Source organism: Diospyros lotus, chromosome 12 (assembly GCF_014633365.1).
Source record: "Diospyros lotus cultivar Yz01 chromosome 12, ASM1463336v1, whole genome shotgun sequence".
Taxonomy (NCBI): domain Eukaryota; kingdom Viridiplantae; phylum Streptophyta; class Magnoliopsida; order Ericales; family Ebenaceae; genus Diospyros; species Diospyros lotus.
Window position 1 is genome coordinate 35,374,602 of NC_068349.1, and position 27,101 is coordinate 35,401,702.

Here is a 27,101-nt window from a genome sequence, read left to right on the forward strand (position 1 = left end):
CATTAATGAATAGATTATGTAAGGGTAATTTTGGCCATGAAAATTGTAAGTTTTATAATATGAAATATATTAAAAATAAAATACAATAATTTAAAAAAAAATAAAGGCCTATTTACTTGTGGATAATATTTTTTATTTTTTATATCTAATTTTCATATATGTTTTAATGTTTTTAATTGTATAGAAAATTAAAAAAAATAAAGAATAAGTTTATTTTTATTAAATATAAAACTAGTTTTAAACTTTAAAAAATGAGAAAATGTACTCAAAATCATATAGAAGAATAGATGTAAAAATCGACGACAAAAGGAGAGATGAATAATCAAGGCAGCTTGATGAAAATAAGAACTCTTGTTGTCACAATGACAAAGAGAGGCGTGATCGTGTTAGTCGAGAAATGAAAATAACAAGAGAGAAAGAAAGCAGTTGGAAAAAGGACGCCTCTAATGTTAACCGTCATAGTGACAAAGATAAAGATAATAAGAGAAAAGATCGATTGTACTCACCATTATAGTGGTAGTGGACGGCGAGGGAGATGTATTGAGTGGGTAGATGGGTACAAATAAAATATTAAAAAAAATGAAAGTAAAAAGAAAAAAATTATTATTGACAAGATTTAAATTAAAACTCAAATTAGAAAAATGTATTTTCTCTAATAAAAATTTTAAGACGATCTCTAAAGTTTAGTATAATTTTAGAAAACAGAAACTTTGTTTTCTGTTCTTCAATTTAAAAAAAGAAAAATTGTTTTGAACATAATTTTTAATTTTTTGTCTCTATAGAGATATTTTCTAAAAAAATACTCTAGTTTTTTGCAAGTAAACAGGTCCTAATATATAACTATAGAGTTTATCTATGTTGCGCATGTGTATAAAAATAAAAAAAAATATTAAATGACATTTAATCATTATCATTCATTTTTAATTTATTAAAGTAAAATTTAAATAAAGTGAGTCTTGATGGAATAGTAGAATTGTTTGAGAAATTGATTATTTAGAGATCGCAAATTTAAATTTTGTTAATGTAATTAATTTAAATTTCATAAATATAATTAATGTTCATATTTTTAATAGGGTTTCATAACACAAAAATATTGGACTTACTTATATAATAGTATATAAATGTGCAAAAGTGATTTTGTTTGAGTTTATTAAAACTAAAAATAGTTAATTAAAATTTTTAATCTTCAATTGCCAAAGACCTAAAAAAATATATAAAATAAAAAAATTATTTTAAGGCAAAAATTTTTATTTTCTAATTTGTTAGACATTAAAATTAGATCTCCAAAACTCTAAAAACTTTTGAACTAATCACCATTGAAGTAGAAAGAAAATAAAAAAGAATATCATATGCAATTACATTTCTAATTATTTAATTCAATTTAATTATATTAAATTTTATAAACACTTTAAACGAATCAACAACAAATTTTTGTATTTATCATCAAATAATTGATTGTTAAAATATTGCATTATTTAGATAATTGACTACTATTATCTAGAAATACAAGTTCAAGTATGTCATGTTATAGTTTTTTTTTCATTATAAATTAATAAAAAAATCAAAAAAATATGCCGACCATTGTAGTTGAATTAACCCATCGATGATGTTTCTTTGTCACTTTATAAGAGGCAAAGACTCCTTCTTAGGTACAACATCTAACTATAATTAATTTTCACCTTTTGCCTTTATAGAGTTATACTTATCTTTTCTTTATTAACTTGGCCGTTGGATGTCAAATCGGAAGGACCTAATCCCATCTTATTTTCTTGCAAGCATGGTTCCCGATATGTAAGTCTTAAGATTAAAATCTCGAGACAACATATGGTGATCGATCCCAAAACCAACATCACATTCTTATCACTAAAGAGGATAGCAAAGATTTTCTAGCATTTGTGTAAAGCTAGAAGATGTTCTCTTGGGATTCAGAAGTAAAACTCTCGTGGTTGCTTGAGATGTGAGTATGTAAGGTTCATGCATCGCTAAACCTTTATACATTGTGTTTGTGTTATGTATCCCTTTTCTTTTACTTTCTTGTTTATAACTGTTTGGATTTGGATGTTTTATTTGTCTTTTATAATGATTGTCACATTTAGTTGAAAAAAAAATTAGTTCACAAACTTTTACCACTATCAGGCAATGGAAGAGAAAGATAGTGCTTTAACAAATAATCTATATGTTATGTCATAGGCAAAAGTTCATTAAAATCTCAAAAAAAAAAAAATCTAAAAACTCAAAATAACATTTTGAGCTAAAAAGGTGTAAATTTCGTCTTAATTTGGGAGGGGAGATGAGGTTCCATATAACGTGCAAACTAGATAACTCTAACATCTACAAAAGCCCTTGACGGTCCCATAAAAAGGATAGACATTATTCTTTAGGAGTCCTAATAAAATCTTGTTATAAAAGGATAAATATTATTTATAAAAAAATCCAAAATTAATGAGATTTAAGATTGCCTCATTCTCCTCCATAAATAAGCAGATATTCATTTCAAAAAAAAGTACATCTCTAATACTAGTGGAAAGTCTGCTCTATAATTTTTAGCATCCTCAGTGTCTGATTTAAGTATCGAAGTGTTTGCGCGAAACTTCCCTTGTACCTTATAATTCTTTTCTCTCTTGCAATCTTAGACAACATCACATCTTGGGACAAAGGTCTCAGGACGACATCAGATTTTGGGACGAAACCCTCATTACAACATTAGGTCTCGGGGTGAGTCTCAGGGTAACAACAGGTCTCGAGATGAAAGCCTCAGGACAACATCAAGTCTTGGGACGAAGGTTTCAGAACAACATCAGGCCTCAGGATGAAAACATCAAGTCTAGGAGCGAAGGCTTCAAAATGATATCAAGTCTCAAGACGATATCAAGTCTCAAAACGAAGGTCATAAGATGACATCAGGTCGAAGGTCTCAAGACAAAGGCTTTATGATGATATTAGTTCTCGGGAGGATAAAGGTCTCAGGCAGCGACAATCTCAAGTGGCAACTGTCTCAGGTAACGACAGTCTCAGGTGATTTGATGACAACATTTTCCACTTTATAAATTTGTTATCGTATTTTGGCAAGTCCAAAGTAACATTTTAGGCTAAAAATATGCTATCCTTTAGGAATCTTAATAAAACCTTTGTACAACATGGATATATATTATTTATTAAAAATTTGAATTCTGATAAAATATTACAATATTAGAATAAACATCATCTATAAAAAAATCTAAAACCAAGGAGATTTACGATCGCCCCATTCTCCTCTATAAATAAGCAGGCATTCACTCTAAAAAATGTACATCTTTGATATTAGTGGAAACTCTACTCTACAATTTTTAGTTTCCTTAGTGTCTAACTTATACATCGGAGTGTTTGTGCAAGGACTTTCTCGAGTCTTCTGATTATTTTCTCTCTTATAGTCTTAGGCAGCATCAGGTCTCAAGACGACATCAGGTCTCGAGACAAAGTCTCAAGAGGACATCAGGTCTTAGGACGAAAGACTCAAAACGATATCATGTCTCGGGATAAAGGCCTTAGGATGACATTAGGTCTCAAGACAAAGATCTAAGAGTGACATCAAGTCTCAAGACGAAAGTCTCAAGGCGACATCAAGTCTCAAGACGAAAGTCTCAAGGTGACATTAAGTCTCAAGACGAAGGTCTCAGGGATCAAGTCTCGAGACGAATGTCAGTTATGATGCTTCATGGTTATAACCACATACTACAAGTCTGTTATGATGCTTACAACCACATACAGAACTACAAGTTTGTTATGATGCTTCACAGTTGGGAAGACCTTAATATGTGTCAAGCTTTCTCATTAACTTTAACTGACCTTACTCAAATTTAGTACAACGGCCTCAACAAGGGATCCATTTCCTTCTTCAAACAATTGCAAAAAGAGTTCATGAAAGATTTTGTCATAAATTGTCAACTCAAAAAAGATTATACATACCTATTTAGCATTCAATAAGGAAATAAAGAAACTCTAAGGCAATATGTGGATTGATTCAGAAACGCCACTTTGGAAATGCGAGACTTACAAGTTGGTATGGCAATCACAACAATGCTTCAAAGTACTAAGTCCATACTGTTGCAAGAATCCTTGGCCTTAAGACAATTGGCATCACTAGCTTACCTGTTTGTTTGCACCAATTAATATATACTACAAGGAGAAGTATTTAAAGGGTGTCTAGGTTATAACATCTCACATCGAGAGATACAAAGAACCGGAACAACTTACCCTGATAGGCCTACGCGAACTTTCTAGGGGTTCACCCATCCTTGAACTTCCCCAACTCAAGCACGCTTAACCCAGGAGTTCTTTACCTACATTCAACCCAAAAGGTAATCAACTGGTGTTGTTTCCTTCCTTACTTATCCTCGATATATATTACCCCTCTCTGGGCTCTCGGGGTATTACATTATCCCTCATTGAGCACATGACGTCATCATTATGCGACCTTACAACCGATCCCAAATCTCCCCCCTTTGCACAGTCGATGTGGGATTCGCCTAAGGTGCCTACACGCACCCCCTTAAGGACTCAACGTCCTCACTAAGGTTTGCCCCACCACCGCACTCAAAGTTTTGGGGTCGGCTCTAATACCACCTGTAACATCCCATATCGAGTTATACGAACGACCTAAACAACCTGCCCTAATGGGCATACGCAAACTTCCCAGAGGCTCACCCATCCTTGAACTTTCCAAGCTCAAGCACGCTTAACTCGAGAGTTCTTTGCTTACATTCAGCCCAAAAGGTATCCAGCTAGTGTTATTTTTTTCCTTACTTATCCTTGATATATATTATCCCTCTCTGGGCTCTCAAGGTATTACATAGGTAGACGAGCTGCCACAAATTTTATGGGCATACAGAATCACAAGTAGAGTCTCTATCGGTGAAATGCCATTCAACCTGGTCTATGGAACATAGGCATTAATCCTTGTTGAAACAGGGGTCGAATCCCCCTCCGTGGAGTGGATTTAATGAACAAACGAATGGCGTAGCTTTAAAAGAAAACTTAGACTTGATTGATAAAAAGAAAGAACCAAGCCATTCTTAGGATAACAGTCTATCAAATAAGAGTAGCCAATTACTACAACTCAAGGGTGAAAGTCAGGTTATTATCCGAATGTGACCTAATACTGTGAAAAATGGAAATCAGTAACGCACTTCGAGATGAAGAAAAGCTATAAGCCAATTGGGAAAGATCGTACAGAATCAAGAAAATGATTGGGCCAAACAAATGCATTTTACAGACTCTATAAGGAGACAACGTTGACAAAATGTGGAACGCCAACTAATTAAAGTGATACTTTCCTTCTGATATGTAAGAACGCTTCTTAGGGACTTATTGACGTAGTTTTTGAAGTAATAAAAGGATCCCTAACCACGCACGAGGACAAGTAATTTTTCATTAAAACACATGGCCTTGTGGATACACGATCTATTCTTTTAGGGCAAACAAATTAAAGTCTCATAAATAGAGTGTGAAAAACCCATTTGCCGTCATTAAACTCTGATCAAGTATGTCGCAGCAAAAGGATTGTCATGGAAATAAGACTGATAAAATGCTCAGGGGTCACTTGTGTCAATAAACAAAAACCTAGCCTCGAGCACATGTGGATAAAAGTAAACTATTAAGATGCTCAAGGGTTATTTGTGTCAATGGGTGAAGGACTTGCCTCGAGCACAAATGGATAAAAGAAGATTGTTAAGATGCTTGGAGGTCACTTACATTAACAGACGAAGAACTAGCCTCGGGCACACGTGAATAAAAAAAAAAAAATCGTTAAGATGCTCATGGGTCACTTGCGTCGATGCTCAAGGGTTATTTGTGTCAATGGGTGAAGGACTTGCCTCGAGCACAAATGGATAAAAGAAAACTGTTAAGATGCTTGGAGGTCACTTACATTAACAGACGAAGAACTAGCCTCGGGCACACGTGAATAAAAAAAAAAAAATCGTTAAGATGCTCATGGGTTACTTGCGTCGATGGATGAAGGACTCGTCTCAGGCACATGCGAATAAAATAAGACCGTTAAGATGCTCAAGAGTCACTTGCATCAACGAACGAATGACTCATCTTGGGCACACACAGATAAAAGAAGACTGTTAAGATACTCGGGGGTCACCTGCATCAACAAATGAATTACTCGTCTCTGGCACACGCGAATAAAAGAAGACCGTTAAAATGCTTGAGGGTCACATCAACAGATGAATGACTCGCCTCGAGCACACACTAATAAAAGAAAACCGTTAAGATGCTTGGGGTTCACCTATGTCGATGAACAAATGACTCACATTGAGCACATGTGGATAAAAAAGATTGTTAAACTGCTCAGAGGTCACTTGCATCAATGAACGAAGCACTCGCCTTCGGCACACACAAATAAAAGAAGATTGTTAAGATGCTTGGGGGTCACTTGCATCAATTGATGAAGGACTTGTCTCATCCCAAATAAAAGAAAATCGAGGGTTACTTATGTCGACAGATGAAAGACTCACCTTAAGGACACACGAATTACAAAAAGACCATTAAGATATTCAAGGATCACTTGTGTCAATGGACAAAGGGCTCACCCTGAACACAAGTTGATAATAAGATGCCCACAAGCCCTCACGCCATTTAGACACAAATGAATGCCTCATTAAAGCTAAAGGACTAGAGAGTATAGATGTAATCATCTCCAATGTGAAGTCTTATAACAAACCAATCCACACAAAGGACTAGGACTGGCGATGCAATCTTAAAGTCTTATCCATAAACTTGTCCACTTAAAGGACTGGGAAATGGCGACGAAATCTCCCTTAATTTAAAGTCATATCAATAAATCAATTCACTTCAAGGATTGGGGGGCGGTGACACAATCTTTCTCGACTTAAATTCCTATCTATAAACCAATTCACTTAAAGGATTGGGAAGTGATGACGCAATCTCCCTTGACATAAAGTTCTATCAATAAACCAATCCACCCAAGGGACTGGAGAGCGACGAAGGAATCTTCCTAAATACATGAACATCATCAATAAAATCCCACGAAAAAATCTATCCACTCAAAGGATTGGGAAACTACAAAGGAGTCTTCCAAACAATATCCTTTGACAACACCAATTTTGCCCCAAAAGAGTTGGGGGCAATTTACATAAATGTGCAAGAAAAACGAAGAGATGGCAATGTCACCAAACAACAAAATTAGTACAAAAAAAAAAAGTCTTACAAAGAAGAAATCATTACACCAAAAAAAAAAAAGTGGTAGTACAACACAAAACAAAATCAAAAGAGAATAAGGATGTCTCAAGGGACAATTATATCATTAAAAAAGTCTGCAACTGGAAGTGGAGAAAGAGCCAAAGATACGAAAGAAAGAGCGGGGGCAACACGTACATCAATATTTAAACCCGAAAAGGCATCAATCTTTAGCTTTTGATTCACTTAATTTGTTTGGTTGATGATCATTATCATGCCTTCAATCCTTCCGTAGATCATATATCTCTTTATTGTCTTAGACCGCACGATCAGTGAATAGTTAGGTAACACGGGTTTTATTATCACTAGAATTATTATTTGTGCTCCTAAGACTAATAATCAAGATCAAAAGCAAAGAACAAAAAACTAGAACACTTGTCATACATTGAGTTTATTATGGTTTGCCTCTACAACATTTGCCTCTATCATGGATGTAAAATTTGAAGTTTATTATGGTTTGCCTCTACGACGTTTGGTATGTAACATTAATTCTCTCCACATCTTTTATCTTTATTTTTTTTCTTTTAATTTGAATTCTATCAATGTCAATTCAACAATAAATATAACATTATATATATATATGTCTCCTTCTCTCTAATTAAATAAACGATCATCATCTTCACTAACTTTGATGCACATAAACGACTCAAAGATGTTGTTTCGAGACGTTTCTCATTTCACAAACATCAACGACGACACGAAACGTTTTTCAAGTCGTTTTTATAGTTTGCAAAATGTTTTGGGGGGGTTTCGTAAATTACAAAAAATTATTGAAAACACATTTTCGCGACCGATTATGGCTTGAGATGGAATTTGGTTAGAGATGGAATTACTTCCGTCTTTAACCACCAACTATATATATTACCTTCTCTTCTTTAGTCTTCTTCATCTTGCATGTCCGTTAGCCATAAATCTAATTTTCATTTTCGAATCCCAAAGATCGTCACTGTCGTTTCCTCACCGATTGCTTCTTCTTGCTCAGTACTTGTGTCGCCATCGATCGAGCATCAATCTCGCAGTTGTTGTTCCTTCTTGCAGTCGTTTCTTCTCGCACCCGTTGTTGATTGCTTCTTACTATTCGATGCTCGTGTAGCCGTCAATTGAGCCTCAATCTCATGGTCATCATTCCTTCTCTCCATCGTTTCCTCTCGCACTCGTCGATGATTGTTTCTTATTGCTCAATGTTGATGTCGTTGATTGCTTCTTGCTTCTTGTTTGTATTATGTTTGAATTATTTTTTATAATTTTTTATATTAAAAATTCTATTTATTAAAAAATCCTTATATTTTTTTAATTTATACTTTATTCCACATTTTTATTTTTTACTTTTTTTAAAGAAAAAATACCATTCCCCTATTTTCCTTTTATATCAAAAATATTTTTATTTTTATTTTTTATTTTCATGCACCTAACTCACCCAATAAATATAACATCAATGTCATGTGACAAACATAAATTTGGGTTCACAAACTTGCATTCGAAACCCAGATGGAAAAATTGACACATGGAATGTGATTTTTGACAAATACAAATTCTTCTTCGACCCCACTAAGCCAAAAATTGTGGATTCACCAATATTGTAAATAAAGTTTTATTTCGAGAAATAATTTAGGTGAGTTTGGGCAATGGACCAGACAAGACAGCTCCAAAAGAGAGAGTCCAAAGCTCCCAACTTTCATGTGGGTTTGTCTTGTTGTCACTGCCTGGTCCCTGTTCCAAATAATCTCTAGACTTCTCATTTTTGTATTTCATGATTACTCAGATGGAGGGTTGAGTCAATTAAATGTGCCATGGATGCATGGAAGATGCACGCCTCCTCTGGTGACAGGAGCATGGCCTAAAGAGACAGCACTGGTGATGAGAAATCACACCAACCAAAGGTGATTCGAATGATGCAAGGAAAGAAAAACAAAGGTGTGGAAGAAGAGCAATAAGAAGCATGAAAGAGACATGAGAAGGTCATGTTTGGTTGACCTTCAAGTAAATCTCATAGCCAATGAGGTGGAAACTTGGAAAAAGAAAGATTCATCAAATTAATTTATAATTATATATATATATTTGCTTTTAAAGAGCTTTTTGTATATATTTTTTTTCTTTTTTCTAAGTAAAAATAGTACAAGATAAGGATTTAAAGTACGGTTGTCAGGGCAAGGCAAGACGAGCCTACCCCATCCCTAATCTCAAACCACAATATCTTACACCGTATTTTGGTAGGACAAGAGTTTTCACCCCATTTCTCACTCTAACGAGATGCAAGGTAGGGTTAGATATTCCGAATATCAATTTATATTTTTAAATATATATTTATATATATAGAGAGAGAGAGGGGGAATATATAATTTTTATGTTTAATAAAATAAATAATATATTTTAATTTTAATTTTATATACATATATATGTATATAGACGAAGTGAGGTAGGATAGGGATGCTAAATAGAATCCATGTCCCAACCCAATCCTGATCAAACAACTTTTAACTCTGCCCCAATTCTTAGAAGTTGGAGATATTTTGTCAACGTTAATTTAAAATCACTTTTATATATTGACTTACACCGTATTTTGGTAGGATGAGAGTTTTCACCCCATTCCTTGCTCTAACGAGATGCAAGGTAGGGTCAGACATTTCAAATAGCAATCTATATATTTAAATGTATATTTATATATAGAGAGAAAGAGAGGGGGAAGAATACATAATTTTTATATATTTTTATGTTTAATAAAATAAATAATATATTTATATATTAAATTAATATACATATATATATGTATATAGACGAAGTGAGACAGCTTAGGGATGCTAAATACAATCTATGTCCCGACCCAATCCTGATCAAACTACTTTTAACCCTTCCTCAATTCTTAGAAGTTGAAGATATTTTGCCAACACTAATTTAAAATCACTTTTATATATTAACTTCGCCCTAGGTTCGCACCTTGCCATGCATTCTTATTATTTTGTTAGGGACCATTCTTTTTGTAGCATCATTAGTCTCTTTACTTAAACTAATGAATTATCTCGAATGGGATTCTTGGGGATCAACATATATGATTAGGATATATAATTTCGGGCTTGTAATGTAATGTGTATAATTTGCATCGAACAATAAGCTACCACTAGAGTGATTATTCATAATAGGAATGGAGTTCTGATCGATGATAAGAAACGAATAAAATAGTTTTGTTACGTAAGCAAAGGCTTCTCGAAGAAAGGTAGAGAAAATTGAATAAGTTTTTAGCAAATAAGGCAGAAGAAATTTAAGTAAAACTTGTTATAAGACTTTTAGGTATAAAATGAGTTATAAAAATTTTATGAACGATATGACTATAAATTAAAATGATTTATGAATTAAAATTCATGTAGTCGATCACACACATTAAATTAAGACATGTTATGTGTCATATTTTTTTTTATGTGTATGTCTTTTCATTTACAGATATCTCATAAAATCTTTTCACATAAATAGTATTGTACCTTGGTCTCCTTGTTCTTTCATTGAAAGGGCCCTTGATGACTAAATTGGACGGAAAAGGATTATAATATGAAAAAAAATAAAAAAATAATATTTTTTTAAAAAAAATAAAAATACAGAAAAACATGTAAATAAAAAAAATATATAGGGTATTTTTGTAAATATAATTTTTAATATAGAAAATTATAAAAAATAGTTATTTAATTTAAAAATAAACATAAATTTCATAATGCATTCAAATAAATTTCAAATAAAATTAAAAATTTTGAGTTAAAAACGAAAAATACATATTAGAGACGGATTTTTAATATTTTTCTAATATTATAAAATGGTCTCAAAACGTTTCTCAAATTATAAAAAAGGCCCGAAATTTCTTTTTTTTGGCTTTTCTGATTTTCAAAGACAATGGGCCTGTTTGTTGCAGCTTAAAAGTTGTAACTTTTAGCTTCTAGCTTCAAAAAAGTTGGGATGTAGTGTTTATTTCAACTTATGGAATTCTAACTTATAGGTTCTACTAGCTTTTAGAAGGGGTAGAAGCTGGCTTTTTCAAAACTAGGATACCCCAACTTTTACAACTTCTGCTTAAATAATTATATTTTTGTGACAATTTTGCCTTTATTTTTAACAAAGAATTACCCTCTTGTCTACGCAATCATGGATTTTTCTTCTCCACCGCCATCTCTATTTTCAGATCTCTTCCTCTCTCTCACCATCTTCCTCTCTCTCTATACTCTAATTAATTTTTTTATAATACTTAAAACTTATATATATACACTAATTAATTTTTAAATTATCATTCTATAACTACTAAGGGTATTATGGATAATTATAAAAAAATAAGTTATTTTACAGCTTATGATATCAAACACTACAACTATTTAACTACAACTTCTAAGAAATTACAACAAACAAGTTCACAACTTATTCTAAGTTTTAAAAGCTATAATCTAAAAACCTAGAAACTATAATTTTTTTAATTAAGCTGCAACAAACGGGACCAATAACATTTTAGAAATACTGAAACAACGCTTCTAAGATATTTTTATGCGTCATAGTTTGATATAAAATTTGTCATATTATTCTTTTGTATAGATTCGTATTGTTCACTAAAGTTTTAAAAATTAATTAATTTACAATACGAATACCTTATTGCTAAATCTAACTTAATTACGATAAGGCATAGTGAATAGTGACTATGATGAGACAGTGGGGGAGAGTGGGAGCCTTAGTGTTGAAGGCAGACATTGGTGATTGTGGGGGGCCTACACTGTGGTCTTTATTTTATGAGTGCTTGCTTTTGGGGTTTGGCACAATGGAAACTAAGATGCGAGGAAGTAAGGAATGCGTTCTTTCTAAGCTGACAAGCAAACCCATCACAATTAAATGTCATAAAGAAAATAAGAACAATATTAAAGAAAACCTACAAGAGACCGAAAATATTATTTGAATACTCGATCGTGATATTTTTAATAATATTTATATTTTATTAATATAAATATATAATATATTAATACACGATAATCGCTAATCGAATATCTAGATTTGATGGCCAACCTCATCTTAAATAAAGCGAAAGCGATAAAAAGACAAGTAAAAAGTTTGTTTAAAGAGGACGTGACTTTTCTTGCATACGCACACCCATGCACCTCATCTCAACTCTCCTTTTAATTTTGGATTTTTTAGAAAATAATATTTTTTATTTCTTAAATATTATCATTATATAATTTTAACATTATATATATAATAAAATAAAATATTTTTTATAAATAAGAATTTATTAAAATAACCTCAATACATCTACCATTTTAGTTAGGACACACCCCGAACATCATACCAAAAACTGAATCAAATACCGGGCACTAGTTATTTGTCACCATTATTTTCAACAAAAATAAAAAAAATAATTGAAAAAATATATTTTTAATTTCCTAATGATTAATTCATATTTTTTGCTGGATAAATAAGGTACTTATAAATGTTATTTGGTCACTTAATTTTGACGTTTGAAGTGATACTCAAGTACTAATATATTATATTACGTATTATATCAGTATAGAGTATCATTTTAAATGTCAAAATTAAGTGTTTAAAAGGACGGACAATTCTTTTTGATTCAAAACAATATTCAACTTAAATGGCACAGAAAATTATGTGAATTTGTAATTTAAATAGATTTTTATTTATAATTATTTTAGTTTATTTTAGAATATAAATACGATAATAAAATCACTTGAAGTTTCTCATAATGTTTTTGTGAATTACATGAAGATATTAGAAGTTAGTACCAATATATATATGTATTAAAAAAATACCTATAAATATGATTCTTTCTCATCTTCATAAAATAAGAAATCTCAATATGAATGCAGATTCCATCATTTTTTTTTTCTTTTCTTTTATTTATCTCTCTCTATATTAAAGTGTATTTGATTGAAGAAGGCAAGAGATGCAAAAGCTGGCTAAAACATCAATATCCTCCCAATCTCCAATATGCTCTTTAAATACAATGATCTGAAAAGTCCCCTCAGTCCTGGGAGAGGCTTCTCCATGACAAAAGCCCTTTCCCCCCTATTCCTTAATGGAAAAGTTGTTTATCATTGGGTATACTTTCCATGGAAGGCTGATGTTGAGGTAGCTATAGCTTGGAAAAAGTTTTCTCCTTTTCACACCTATATATATATATATATGTATGTATGTATGTATCCTTGAAGATGCTCTGATTTGGTGCCCTTTTCTTGTCTCTAGAATCTGCTTTCACCCCATTTGAGGTGACTAATTAAAGGTTCCAACTAATATCACTACTACTTGGATTTGAATTTTCATCTTTGTGAGAGAGGAGGATGAGGAGAAGCTCCTTTTCCCCATCTTTGCCATTCATCTGCTGTCTGTCTGTCTGTTCTTTCCCTTTCTAATTACTTCTCCCATTTGATGAAAAGGTTAATGATGAGGGGATTTCATTTCAAGGGCTGTCCGTTGCTCTCAAAGGGGGTAAAAAGTTGGATTTTATGGTTAAATATCCTACCAAAATAGTTAGTTTTTCCATTTGGAGATACATGTAATTTCTTTATTTACTAAAGTAACGTCAGTTAAAATAAGTATGATAATGTTATATTAAAATAAGATTAAAATATTTTTCAAACTAATATATAGAATTGTCAAAATAAGACTGGAAGCATTTCAAAATTTTTATCAAACTGTTTATTAATTTTTTTGTAATAAATTTGAAGATATATACGTCATTTTTTTTTTATTTGTAAGAACCACGATATGCTTATCTTGAGAGAAATATAAGCATATCTGAAAAATAACAAATAAAAAATCACGTGCCTTATGTTTATCTTGAAGAATAGGAGAAAAATATAAGCATATCTGAAAAATGACAAGTAAGAAGTTTTCATTGGTCATTAGATAAGTTTAACAAATATATTAAAAATAACAAAAATTTAAATATTTTTTTTATCTTATTTTTTTTAGTCTATATCTCGATTAACAAGCAATACCTTATGATATAACCCATCAAAGATCAACCCATCCAAAAGCAATACCTTATGATATAACTTCTTAATCACTAGATCTATAAAGGGTTTGTTTGCCATGTATTAAGAAGTTAATTCTTGTGCCATGGAAAGAACAGAAAAGCTTAAAGGCCTGCTGCACCATTGATGATTGATGTGGAAGGCAATTAGGGCTACAGGTGTAGTAGTACTAGTAATAGTAGTAGTTCTTGGTGCTTAGCAAAACCCTTTCAAGTTCTTGAAAATGACTCTCCATTCATGCCTTTCCAATACACATCTTCATTTCTGTGGGCAAGGAAATTCCCTTTGTCTCCACCCATATACTTTGCTTTTGTAGCCATAAATCTTAAAGGCACTTGTGACAGTGACTTGTCCTTCAATTGGAAGAAGTAATGTCTTTGTTCTATCTCCATCAATTGAAGATGGAATTAATCCAAATACTCTTTCACATCTTCAAAGCTTAGCAACTTGATTGATTAGTCTAGTCCATCATTTTAATTGGAGTGATCGATATACCCATCTTACTTGACAAAGAAATGTGTCGAGTTGAATCGTATATTTTGAAAGAGTTACGTTGTTTGTGAATAGAAGAGACATAATTGCTTAATTTAATATGCAACTAATTAAGTTGTATATAATGAAATTACTAGAACGGTAGTTCAAATGTTCATATGTATTTGAGTCAATTTGACCCGAAAATCTTATTTTGAACCTATTGAGTAGTTTGGTGATGGCTCAATATAGAAATCGTAGACTTAACGAGATGGAGCCTATTAAAAAAACTTGAGCGATGAGGGTTTATCCAAGTTACATAAATTACTTGATAAAATATTAAGGGCGGAACCTAAATGTAAACCAACATTACAAGGCTTCTCAAATTATACCAAAGATATACTAAGGTCTCTTACAATACAAAAGAATTATGAATGATAAAAAAATCTAAGGTAATGATATGACTATTAATGTCAGAGAGCATTTGCCACATTCATATGAATAGTTGTCTACACAAAAAAAAATTGTAAGAATATGTGGACGGCTTTCTTCTTTACTACATGTAGGGTTTTGTAGCTTGAAATTGGAGGGTTTAAAGGGATGTCAATTTGGGGGAAGAGCCAAAAGGGAAATCATTTGATTGGGGCACATTAAATCCAAACACATGGACCCATTGCTTTAGAGCTTTCCCTTGTTTGGAAATTGGAATCTTCTAGGAAGGGTACAAAAAGCAAACACTGCAAATGAAAACAAATTAAGGTTGAGTGCAGCCATTGAAGAGCTATGAACTTCTCCAACTTGCATGGGTGTTTGAAATGGGGTTTCCAATGAAGTTACAAACTATGTGGACCTCAAAGCTCAATTACTTTGAAGGGGAGAAAATGAGAGAAAGCGAGAGAATCTAACACAGAAAGTTATGATTTTTGTCTAAAATTTAAGATATCGAACTTTCTAGGGGAGCTTACATACAGAATTCTTGTGCATATATACATTTATCTAAGAGAGAGAATTTGTAATATGAATGATAAACTTATTAAAAATCTTAAGAAAATATTATTTTTCTTGTTGAAAAATGCCAACATTTACCTATTAGTGTTGGGTGGGCCCTTGTGAGGTTCAATTGGGCCCGCACATGAGGCTTTTCAATACTGCATTATAGTGGGCTGACATCTTCAACTTAGCATACACACTCAACATTTTTTATTTTGTTGTCAATTCACAGACATAACTCTTTAAGTGTGTATTTAATAAATTTATCGAATGCATATATAGTAACCAACTATATATATTTATAGGCTTATTTGCTTTCTAAAATTCTAAATCTAAGTAAATTAAGAGACTAAGAGATACTAAATCAACTCAAAAAACAAAAAAATTCTCATTTCGAAAAGAATTGAAAAGTCAAATCTAATCCTTTCATTCACTACACAAGACTTCTAATTAAGAATAAAAAATTTATGTATAAATAAATAATACTTTTGTTTGTTAATTTAATCATTCCTACTACCCAAACAACTTGTTAACTACATGATGATAAATAATAATTGCAATTTGGCTTATTTTATTGAACATCCATAGTTAAAAGTTTAGGGCTTATCATTGTTCCATTAAAGTTTAGTTGAATATCACTTGACATTCAACCACTCTTTAAGATCCCCCAACTCCCCTCTTAGGAGGGGTAGATTTGGTTATTAACATTATAAGAAATTTTAATTTTTTATTAAAAAATTGTAAATAAATAAAGATTTAAAGAAAAAATAAGAAAGTTTTAAGCTAATCATCAGTGGATGAGAAGTGTGGATCACACTTTGTGTGAACCAAGTGATTTACACAAAAGCTAAAAGCCAAACTAAATGAGACGCCTTTGAGTGAGCAGAAGGGCAAAGCCAAGACAATGTCAGTCTGTCACCATCTAACATACAATGTGACCCCAAACTTCTTTAATAAACAACACTTATTACTTTAATCAACCACCTTAACCACCACAAGAGCTGGGTTAGCTGTCAACCCAAGTCAAAATTAAACCCATCAATGCCATGTTTTGACAACCCTAGTCATTTCAAAATCAACTTGCCAAACAAATTATTTTAGAAAGTCAGTTAGTTTGAGTGTGTATAATATTTTTTGTTCTACGAGAGTTGAAAACAATCCATACTTCGTACACGAAACTTTTTTCGATAAAACTCTACCCCGTGACTTTGTCGAGATACGATTTTCACATCTTCAACTGAAAATCATTTTCACGACTTTAACCCACGACCTATTGACACAAAATTCTTGATTCCAAGCATGCCCTAGGTAGGGATTCAGAGAAAAAGAAAGGGTCCAACCTGAACAAACTATGGCCTGTGGTAAAAGGGTGCTGTTACATTGCTTACCAAGATGGACCACAGGCACGTTAATGTCTGCTGGATAGAGTGGAAAACTATGGCCTTTTTTGGCTTTAATTGAAATGGAATGAGTGGGGGATCAGCCCTTTTAAACAATTAAATACACTTATAGTAAAGCTAAATGCATGATTATAATAATGAGCCTGTCTGCAGGGCCATTAGATTATTGATCATCTTGTGAATGATTAAGCCTGAGCCCCTCTCTAACATGGCCACAATGGTTTAATATTGTGATTGTTTTCAAAGAAAGTACAATAAAATAAGGGGTGAATGACATCCAAGCAGATGAAGCAGGGCTTAAACTAATCACATAGAGGTCCAATGGTGGCAGCTCCATGTGATTTGATTAGGAGAAGCATTAAAAAAACACACAAAACCCAACTAAAACAACAGCCAATTCAAGCTATAATAATGCAAATGTTGGCATGCACACATAACATGATAGATTACAGAAGAAAATGCAAAAGAATACATAACTATGCACTGTGCAACGACAATGACAAGGTCTATGATATTTGTACTATGAACCCACCAAGATACATGGATAATTAGAGCAAGATATCACATAACTACCTATTGTGGAGTTCTATCTTCTCTGTGTGCATGTGCCATGGGGAATTTAGGCCAACATCCTATCGTTGGGGCATGCGATTTCCTCGAAATCAATGGACAAGAAGAAGATGGATTTGGGACTCGCTTAATCGGCTGAGGTACCAGTTTTTAAGGACATGAACTCTTATATACAAGTGTAGCTCCAAAACCACATGCAAAGGGCTCAAATAACTTCTAAACATTTAACGAGATGATCGTTATCGACTAGTACTAAACAAAAGGGCAAAAAAAGCATGGTTGATAAATGAAGAGATGATCATGGAGACAAGTTTTGCTTGAAGTATTGCTAACAATTCTCAGTGATGGACCGTCTACAAGACATAGATAACATACAAGTAATGACTAAATTGAAAATCAGGGAGGCGTATAAAACTAAAGGTGGCCAAGAGCAGGCAGTGAAGCACACACGTTAAAGATAGCGCGAGTTTGAGCAACTTGAGGTCTAAGTTTAAAGATGCTTTGTCCAGAATAGAACTCCTCGGGCTCTCTGAAACTGAAGCTGACAAATTTAAGGATCCACCAAAATCTTCGGTCTGGGGAATAGATAAAAGCATGACAATTGAAGGAAAGGATCTTCAAAAGGTCTTGCAAGAAGTCGTATATTCATCACAAGTACAACAAATGATTAATGGCCAAGTCCCTTAATATTGAAATAAAAGGAATACTCGAAAAACTTGATAACCAACTCAGATGGTGTTCAAGATTCTACTACAATTGGTGAGAAGTTCTACAGACTGTTCAGTAAGATAATATTCAGCACAATAGTGGCATAATAATACTCCAAGCTTCAAGAACATACACAGCAACAATCATGAAAATATGTTCGAAGCATAGAACAAAAAGACATCAAATTAAGGGTTAAATTCTTGGTTTTCTTCATTTCTGGTTTTGCATTGTTGTCAAGTGTACAACAAATAGCCCCCGCCTAATTAGAAACAATTGCCGTTCCTTGCCACAACAGCATGAGAACACCATAATAGTAGTACCCACATCGGAAACGATCGGTCAAAGAAATAGAATTACGCTAGATTATCCAGGCACTAAAACATCTGGGTTTTTTTTTTCTTTTTTGGTTCTTACTTGAAACAATCTACCTAAAAGACATTGACAATTAGCAAAACAAAGTCACAGGCAATAAGATTCAAGAAAATATCAGAGGCTAAAACAGTGAGTTATGGCTTATGCAGCACCTTCTCCACAGAAATCAATGATTTTGGTGTCCCTCAGCACCTCCAAGCCGAGGCCGAGATGAGTTCCTTCTGTTGCCAGCAGAGAACGAGGGAGGACTGCCTCTTCTCGACGTGAAAACCCCTAACCGGAGTCCTCTTCACCACACACTCGGCTTGTGATTCTGCAAAATTACTCAAGGCCAATGGGGAGAACCCGGATGACAAGAAAAGGCTCCGCCAATGTGGGGACTTCTCCGGGGATCGACAGCGAGCCATCACAATTTTCTCGATCCCGGGTTGGAGCAAGAACCTCTCAATCTTTTGCATCGCATCCGGGTTCACATTTACAGCATCAATCGATTCGAGCAGGTTCGAGTAAGACTGGAGGGCATGAATTACATGGGCTGGAAATGGGAGGTCCATTCTATCGCAGCCCCGGTCCACCGAGACCACGATTTTCGGGGCAAGCTGCTTCACCAGGCCGAGGATCATAGGGAGCGACAATTGGTAATTGGAAAACGATCCAACCGGGAGATTAACGGCAACAGCCTCGTTCTCACTGACACGAAGAGGCAATGACCACGACGCCGTGCTCAACGAATCAAGGCTTAGGATGTCGAATTCAAATGCCATGTTAATCTCACCGGCAAAGTGGATTAAATTCTCCCTGGTTAGGCCGAGTTCGAGCTGATCATGAGTCGAGGGCGAGGCGAAAGCCGTGATTTTGAGCGACGGGGCGCCGCAGCTCCTCAACGCCAGCTCCTGCATCAGAGAAGCCCACTGCCCGCCATAGCCGATATCAAAATCCACGACATGAATGCGATTAAAGCCCTCCAAAACCTCGAGCATTGCCTGGTTGCAAGTGAAATTGGCAAACTGTATCAAAGGCGAGACCTCGGAGAAAGACTTGTAAGCCCCAATCTTGAGGATGAGATTGAAAGGAGAAGATGAAGAAGAAGAAGAGTTCAGCGAAGTGGCCGATACGGGATTCAGGCTGTTTTGCAGAGCCTCTTTGCAGAAGAAAGCAGCCCTGTGGAATGGCTTGCCAATGGGCGAGAGCTGGTGATTGAGCCGCGCCAATATCCCTTGCGCGAGAGCCGAATTCCCCGTCTGGACCAGCTCGGCTGCCTTGAAAATCTGGTCGATTATGGCCTGCTGGTGGTTCTGATTATGGTTCTGGTTCTGATTTTGCCCCAATTCATGGTCCAAAATCTTGGGCTTCCCGTAGCTTGGCAACAACTGGAACGGGTGAGGAAGCATTGGAGGGTTTAGCTCAAGGCCTCCAGGATTGTGCCTTTTGGGCTGCGGTGGGGAAAAGAGGTGATTCTCTTGCTGGGCATAGGGCAAAAAACACGACGAATTTTGAGGGTTCAGAGCTTGGTGCTGGTTGATTAGAACTTGTGGACTGAAAATCTGTGGCTTTACATCAAGAGGTGGAACCAGATTGCTTGACAATGGAGAGAAAATGGGATTCTGAGGAAACCCAGAAGTTGGAATGGAAGGGTTCATTGTAGGCGGCATCAAATTGGGAGAAGGGAAGAAGGAGCCGACCGGGTCGGACCCGAATCCGTGATCGCCAACGCCGAAAGCAGCGGTGGGGAACTCGAGCTCCGGCGGGGCGCCGGTTTGGAGCAGCTTGTTGAGGCCCATTGAGGGGTCGTCCACGTCGCCCATGATCCACCGGAGAATGGACTGCTCCTGGGTCGGCGAGGCGGCGACCGATTCCGACAGCACGCCCTCCCAGTCGTCGATCCCCAGCCCGCATTTCTCCGGCGCGGCGGCGGCCGAGGCGGCGCCGAGAAGTGGCGGGACCGGGTGGAGCTCCGAGTCAAGTCCCGGACCCGAGCTGGTGGTGGGTTCTTGCCATTTCTGAGATGGGTTGCCGGAAACCGCCGCCACCCCTGCCGTCTCGGTGGACCCTCCGCCGCCGCCGCCGCCGTCGAAGGAGGAAGACAGGGTTGATGAGGAAGTCGGTGGGCTTGGGCTTCCAATGGTCTCCAGGACAGAGGTGGGCTCTGGCTGCTCTCTTCCAAGAAAGCAACTCTCCTTGTTCCAATTCTCCTTCCACTGAAACAGCAACGGATTTACAGAAGACAAGGAACAAGAAGAAGAAGGCTCTGCAACGGCGAAATCTAACACCCCCTTCCCCTCAAAATCAAAGGGCAAGGGCATTTCACCCAACACCACCACCCAAAGCGAGGCGTAAAACCAATCGCCGACTTGCAGAGCAGAAACCGCGGACTCACAGACCGACCGACCAACAAGCTCCCGCCAAAATGCATGCACAGAATCAACAAACCCGCCACACCCAAAATCGATCTTCCTCTTCTCTCATTCTCAGCACATCCTGTCTCTGTTCTTCAGATAACCCTTTGGCTTATGGCTGAACTGAAACCCTCTTCTCTTCTCTGGTTCTTGGCTAGGCCTCTGGTGGCCTCCTCCTTGATTTGATTTGGTTTTGGGTTTCTTTGCTTTGCTGCTGCTCCTGCTTCTTTCTTTTTCTTCTTCTTCTTCTTCTCTTCACCTCTTGTTGTTTGTACTACCACTCTGACTTCCTTCTGTTTTCTGCCATAGATGCGTGCAACATAAAAAAGTAGTAAAGTGCCTTCCATTCTCTCTCTCTCTCTCTCTCTCTCTCTATCTTTTGTTTTTTTTTTAATTTATTTCTCTTTTCATAGTTTATTTTAATTTTTGTGGCTTGTTATGTAGTTATCTTCCTTGTAGGCCTTCCCTCCATCCCTCCACTCCCACTCCCACCCCAAGCGCGTGTATCAACTCTCCCACTGCCAATTATTATAATTATTAACACTAAATTATACTATTTTAGAAAACATTATATTATTCACATCGAACAAATTAAAAGGATTGAGATCTATCCCCTTGCAAGCTCGTGTCGTGCAAGTAACAAGATTGATACTATTAATCCCTAAATTTTGTACATTATAATAAATTGACCATCGTATTTTAATTTTTATTAGTATAAATATTAAATTTTAATATATATTAAAATTCAATCTCTCTTTTAATTTTTTTATTAGATTTTATTAACAAAAATTAATACCATGTTCATTTATATAAATCTCAAAATCACATAATTATGACCCTGAGTTAGATTCTGCTTTCGTGTAGAAATGCACAATCGAGTATATCTATTCAACGATCAATCTCTCGAGATTTGACTCGTGGTTAATTTGTCTTCTCACCTAAAATTATAAAGTAGACGAATCGTAAATTTTAAAAAGAATGAAATAGATGAAAGGTAATTGTGATTGATGAAACTCTTTAAGTTTGTTACATTATAAAAAAAAATCACATAATTGTAGGGTTTGTGTTAATTTTTATATAAAGTGATTTTGTGGTTTATGTTATGTATTATGCTAATTTTTATTTACAGAATTTGATACAAATTAAAAGAGAAATAAAATTATAACAAAAGTTTAACTTTAATAATTGCGATAATAAAAAGTTAAAGTACAGTAATTAATTTGTTATGAAATGCAAAGTTAAGAGATTAATACTAGAATTTATCTAAATTTTAAATTATATTTTTAATCAATTTTGATATTATAAAAAAAATAATTATTGTTTTTTAAATAAATTTTAATTATAATATTTTCATTTTTAGCCCAATAAATTGAATTAACTCGAACAATTGCCCATAACAATTATACGATAGGGACAATTCGAGAGAAGAGGTGTGGACCCCATGGGAGTGGGGCCCACACACCACCCCCCTTAACTGTTGCCACAACTAATTTTAAGTTATTTGCCGCAACTAATTTAAAGTGTGACGGCTAATTCATAGTTAAAGAGAGTGTGTTGACGCGCTTAAAGGGCGCGTGGGGGACATGGCTGCAGGCTTTTTCCTTGTGTTATTTCTTTACAGAGGCCAAGGGGCAGAGGAAAGGTAAATCGGTTCAAATGGCGTCATTTTCCTGCGGTATTCCCATTTTACCCTCATGTTTGGCCGTGGGGTTGAGAGAGGAAGGGTATTATGGTAAAATCGCAATGACAAGGCCTGGGCGTCCTGGTTTTCGAAGCTGAATCTGACGAAGCGAAGCGACAGAGAGAGAGAGAGAGAGAGAGAGAGGGCATTTTGGGAAATGCGGTGGGAGAGGGATTTGGACGGATGAGATATTTTGGGTGAGGGACTGAGATGTGTGGCTGTGATTCAAAGTTGGAAGCGGAAAAGATGGGTTGGGTTCAGTGGAGGAGGACCGTCCGGTTTGGGTTTTATTTGGATCCACAAAACATTTTCGTCACTTGAAAAAGATTTAAGAAAAAAATAATAAACCCAATTTAAAAAAAATATTTTTCTATTTTCATCACATATTTAATATAAAAACTTTTTTATGGTAAAAAAATCCAAAAAATTATAGATTAACACACCATGTTCAGTTAAGACCATTCCACTCTCTCTAAAATATACGACCTGTTACGTTCTAATTTAAGTGACTTGAATAAATAATTTATAAATCAAAATTTAATATTTGATTCTTTAAATAAATACGAATTATTAATAATCGTATGGAAATAGATTTAATCTTAGAACCTTATAATAACTTCACCCTCTAGCCGTCTACATTACTCCAAGAAAATTTTGTTATAAGAACCTTGTGATATTTTTTTAGATATTATTATAATAAATTTATAATATATATTATAAATATAAATTTATAAATGACAATTTTAACTAATTCTATAACTCTGTAATACTTATCTATATCAGAGGGTAAAATTGAATATATTCGTTTAAAATTGTTCTTGATTTAATATCATTATTTAATTAACAAATTTAAATTAAGATGAAATTATATAATATTATTTCTAGAATGTAAATTGAACTAATATATTAAATACACATAATAATCAACAAATTAGGTAAATAATATTTTGAAGTGATACATCATCTTTCCTTGTTTAGAGTTCTTCTAATGAAATCATTATTTAAATGACTAAATTCTTCTTTGTCTCTATTAACATTAATTTCTCTCAAATTAGTTATTTTTTCCAATGTGAAATTCAATTAGGGTTAGCCAACTTTCCTTTATTATTTTATTTTTATAAAAAGTTATGTTAACGACTTAAATATTTTCTCATCAACCCATACAGCCCGTCATATTCACATAAGTTCGACAAATTTTTATCACGTGGTAAATTAAACTCGATAATTATTGCAATTGGCACCAATATTTACACAAACCTTATCATATAGTACAATAAGCGAAGTACTACATTAAGCACATGCAACACTATGGTTGGTGTAAACCCTCAAGAATTTTCTTAAAAAAAATATTTCACAAACTATTAAATAGAGTTGAATCTTTACCATATAATTTTAAAATCACGACAAAAAAGAAATTAAACAAACCAAAAGGTTAGAGGTCAAGAAATTTTCACTCAGCTAACCCTCAAGTTTATTAGACTTGCAAATTACAATTTCATTGTTTTATATTTTGGTTAAATTATAGGATTCATCTAATCAATAAATTAAGTGAAGAAATCTTCTAAATCTCTCCCCCTCACTCTCTCTTTATATTTGTGGTTACACCCACTAGCTAGTGTTCTAAGATTAATGAACCCCAAATCTCAAATTCAAATTTCTTTTAAATCTTAATAAAAACTCATTTAGGGTTCATTTTTAGCTGCGTCTAGCTAGCTAGGGTTTTCACACAATATGGGTTCCTTCAATATTTTTTATTTTTATTTTTTTTTTAAATTTTTGATACTTCATCTTCTTCTGCAAGATGAATATCAATTGAAGCTCAAGTGGGTGGCAACAGGTGTTGGATTAAAGCTGCTCTGTGCTTTAATCTTTCCTGGAAAAGCTCTTAAAAGTTAATTTCCTCTCTTAATTAATATTCATTTATGTTGCCGAAGCATCTCCTAGCTGCCTACAAAAAGCAATGAAAATGGAGGAGGATTCTGAATTCTGGGTACCAAATCTTTGTCAATAGAGAAGGACTAATATACATACATATATATATATATGTGCAGTTGCAAGCTAACTGTCATGTGCACATACATGAAAGAGATGAGAAAAGAAAAGAAAAGAAAGTTTGAAGCTGCTGCATGGAGATGATGAACAGAGAAGCAGTGACATTGAAGAACACATGATATTTCATAGAAAATTAACCCCATATATATATATATATATATATGGAGAGAGAGAGAGAGAGAGAGAGAGAGAGAAGAGTTAATTTGAAGCTTAATCCAGAATTATTTTAGACCCAGCTCATCAGCGTGTCTCAAAATCACAGTACAGGCTAGAGCAGTTCCTAGTAACAAGACAGGAAACTGTCTGATAATTAACATCCCATATAATTAATTAATTAGGAATTAAACAAACAGCTAGCCATCTGTTATTTCAACTGCGCTCATTAAAGAATCATCAAAATCAAAGTCAATAATGCAAGCTATATATATCTCTAGCTAGCTAGCTAGCTACATATATATGGGTTGACAAACTTAGTTTCCAGCATCATTCACTGCACCTGGCTGGAAAACCCATTCAATATTGTGGTCATGATCAAAGAGTTTTCTTCTTGTCCTTTACAGTTGAAGTTGTTGATATATGATCGATCATAGAATGTCACCAGGAAAAGCAGGCAGGCATCACTGTAAACAAGTCATATATATATATATATATACACACACATACACCCTTGTGTTTGATTGTTTAAGAGATCTAACTCTTAGATGCATGCCATTCATTTTATCTTTAAGAGTTTAATATAGATGTATGATTCAACGAATGTGGTTTGGTTGTTTGCTGCTTCTTACTTTTAGGTAATAAATATATTATTTTTATAATTAATTTAAACTCACAACTTTTTTTATTACCTATTATAGACAAAACTTACACTCTTCTCAAGACATATTTATATTTTTCAAGTATCAAAGAGTTAGATCGAAAGTGTTTTTTTTTTTTAAAATAGTTTTACTGTTTCTTTATAAAAAGTTTGTATTAAAAAATTTTAACCCACAGAACAACAAACTAATTAACTATGCAAGGAAAAAACAAAAAAAACGAACACCACCTATTGATCTGCAAACCTCTCTTGAAATTATTCAAACACATGAGAACTCGATGAAAATAAATGATTCATCCAAACTAAACTATCCACGACAAGATTGCTCTCCTAAATAAATGCGAAATAGAACACTATACCACGACTTGCATAGGCAAAACTGATATCGACTAACAAACCATTCATAATGATGAGAAGCCAAAGGCAATTTGCCTAAAGTAGATAACTAACTCGATATCTTGAAATTAAAATAAGCTTACGAACTTTTAATTATAAAACAATAATTTTATTATCACTGTTAAAACTCGTCCTCTTCACCAAATTATTTATAATTTTTATCAAGCATTATGGGAACTTGGATCAGAATCAAGGATAGTTTAGTTTGTGAGGGACAAGATCAAAATTGTGGGTATTTATGCAGGAAGAAAAGGGGACAAGGGGTGGAAGAATAATATAGGGGAAACTATGATTTAGATTTGAGGGAGAAGCCAACCTTATAGTTTAAGCCCCTTTGCCATGTGATGCCTACCATTGCCAACAACTCCTCCTTTCTTCAATGAAGTGGAAAGTGAGCCCCCAACTCAATGCCCCCTTTGCTTGTCTCTTATTTTACATTTCCTATCTCCATTTTCATATTCTTACTTTATTCCTTAAAGAGACCACCACATGTGCTTTTCTCTCCCATCAAGCCACCTTCTTGCCTACAATTAATTGCTTAATACATCATTAATTAATCATTCAATTAAGTTAAATTAATGATGCATTAATTTGTCTCTCTTGTTTATATATATATATATATATATATAAGTAGAGCCACACAAACATTTGTAAAACAATTTGGTTGGTCTTGCTTATGATTGCAAAAATCAAGTTTAATTAACAAGCCTCTCTTGCAAGTTAATTGCAATATCTCCAACTATGGCTTAGCAAGGAATTTGATTGAGAGAACGACTCAATTTGACCGTATCAAATTGTAGTTTTTCTAGTGTTAAAAATGTTACTTGAACATGGAGTTTTGATATTCAGAAACTCTTAAAAAGGGTATTTATTGTGTATTGTCTCACGTTAGAATTAAGTTATTTTTCATTCACTTTTACAATGAATAACTCTTGAGTGAGTTATTTGAGCCTCACATGGAGTGTCAAAACTGTGTGTCCCAATAGCATTTTCGTTCTTGAG

At 34.2% G+C, this 27,101-nt stretch overlaps 1 protein-coding gene across 1 annotated transcript; it reads right to left on the bottom strand.

Annotated features, from left to right (window-relative positions):
• Nucleotides 1–18,573: 18,573 nt before the first annotated feature.
• Nucleotides 18,574–21,520, bottom strand: LOC127787286 (scarecrow-like protein 6). The gene has a single exon (XM_052315254.1). It carries the CDS (start codon nucleotides 21,061–21,063, stop codon nucleotides 18,946–18,948), a length of 2,118 nt encoding a protein of 705 aa, XP_052171214.1. The 5' UTR covers nucleotides 21,064–21,520; the 3' UTR covers nucleotides 18,574–18,945.
• Nucleotides 21,521–27,101: the final 5,581 nt, after the last annotated feature.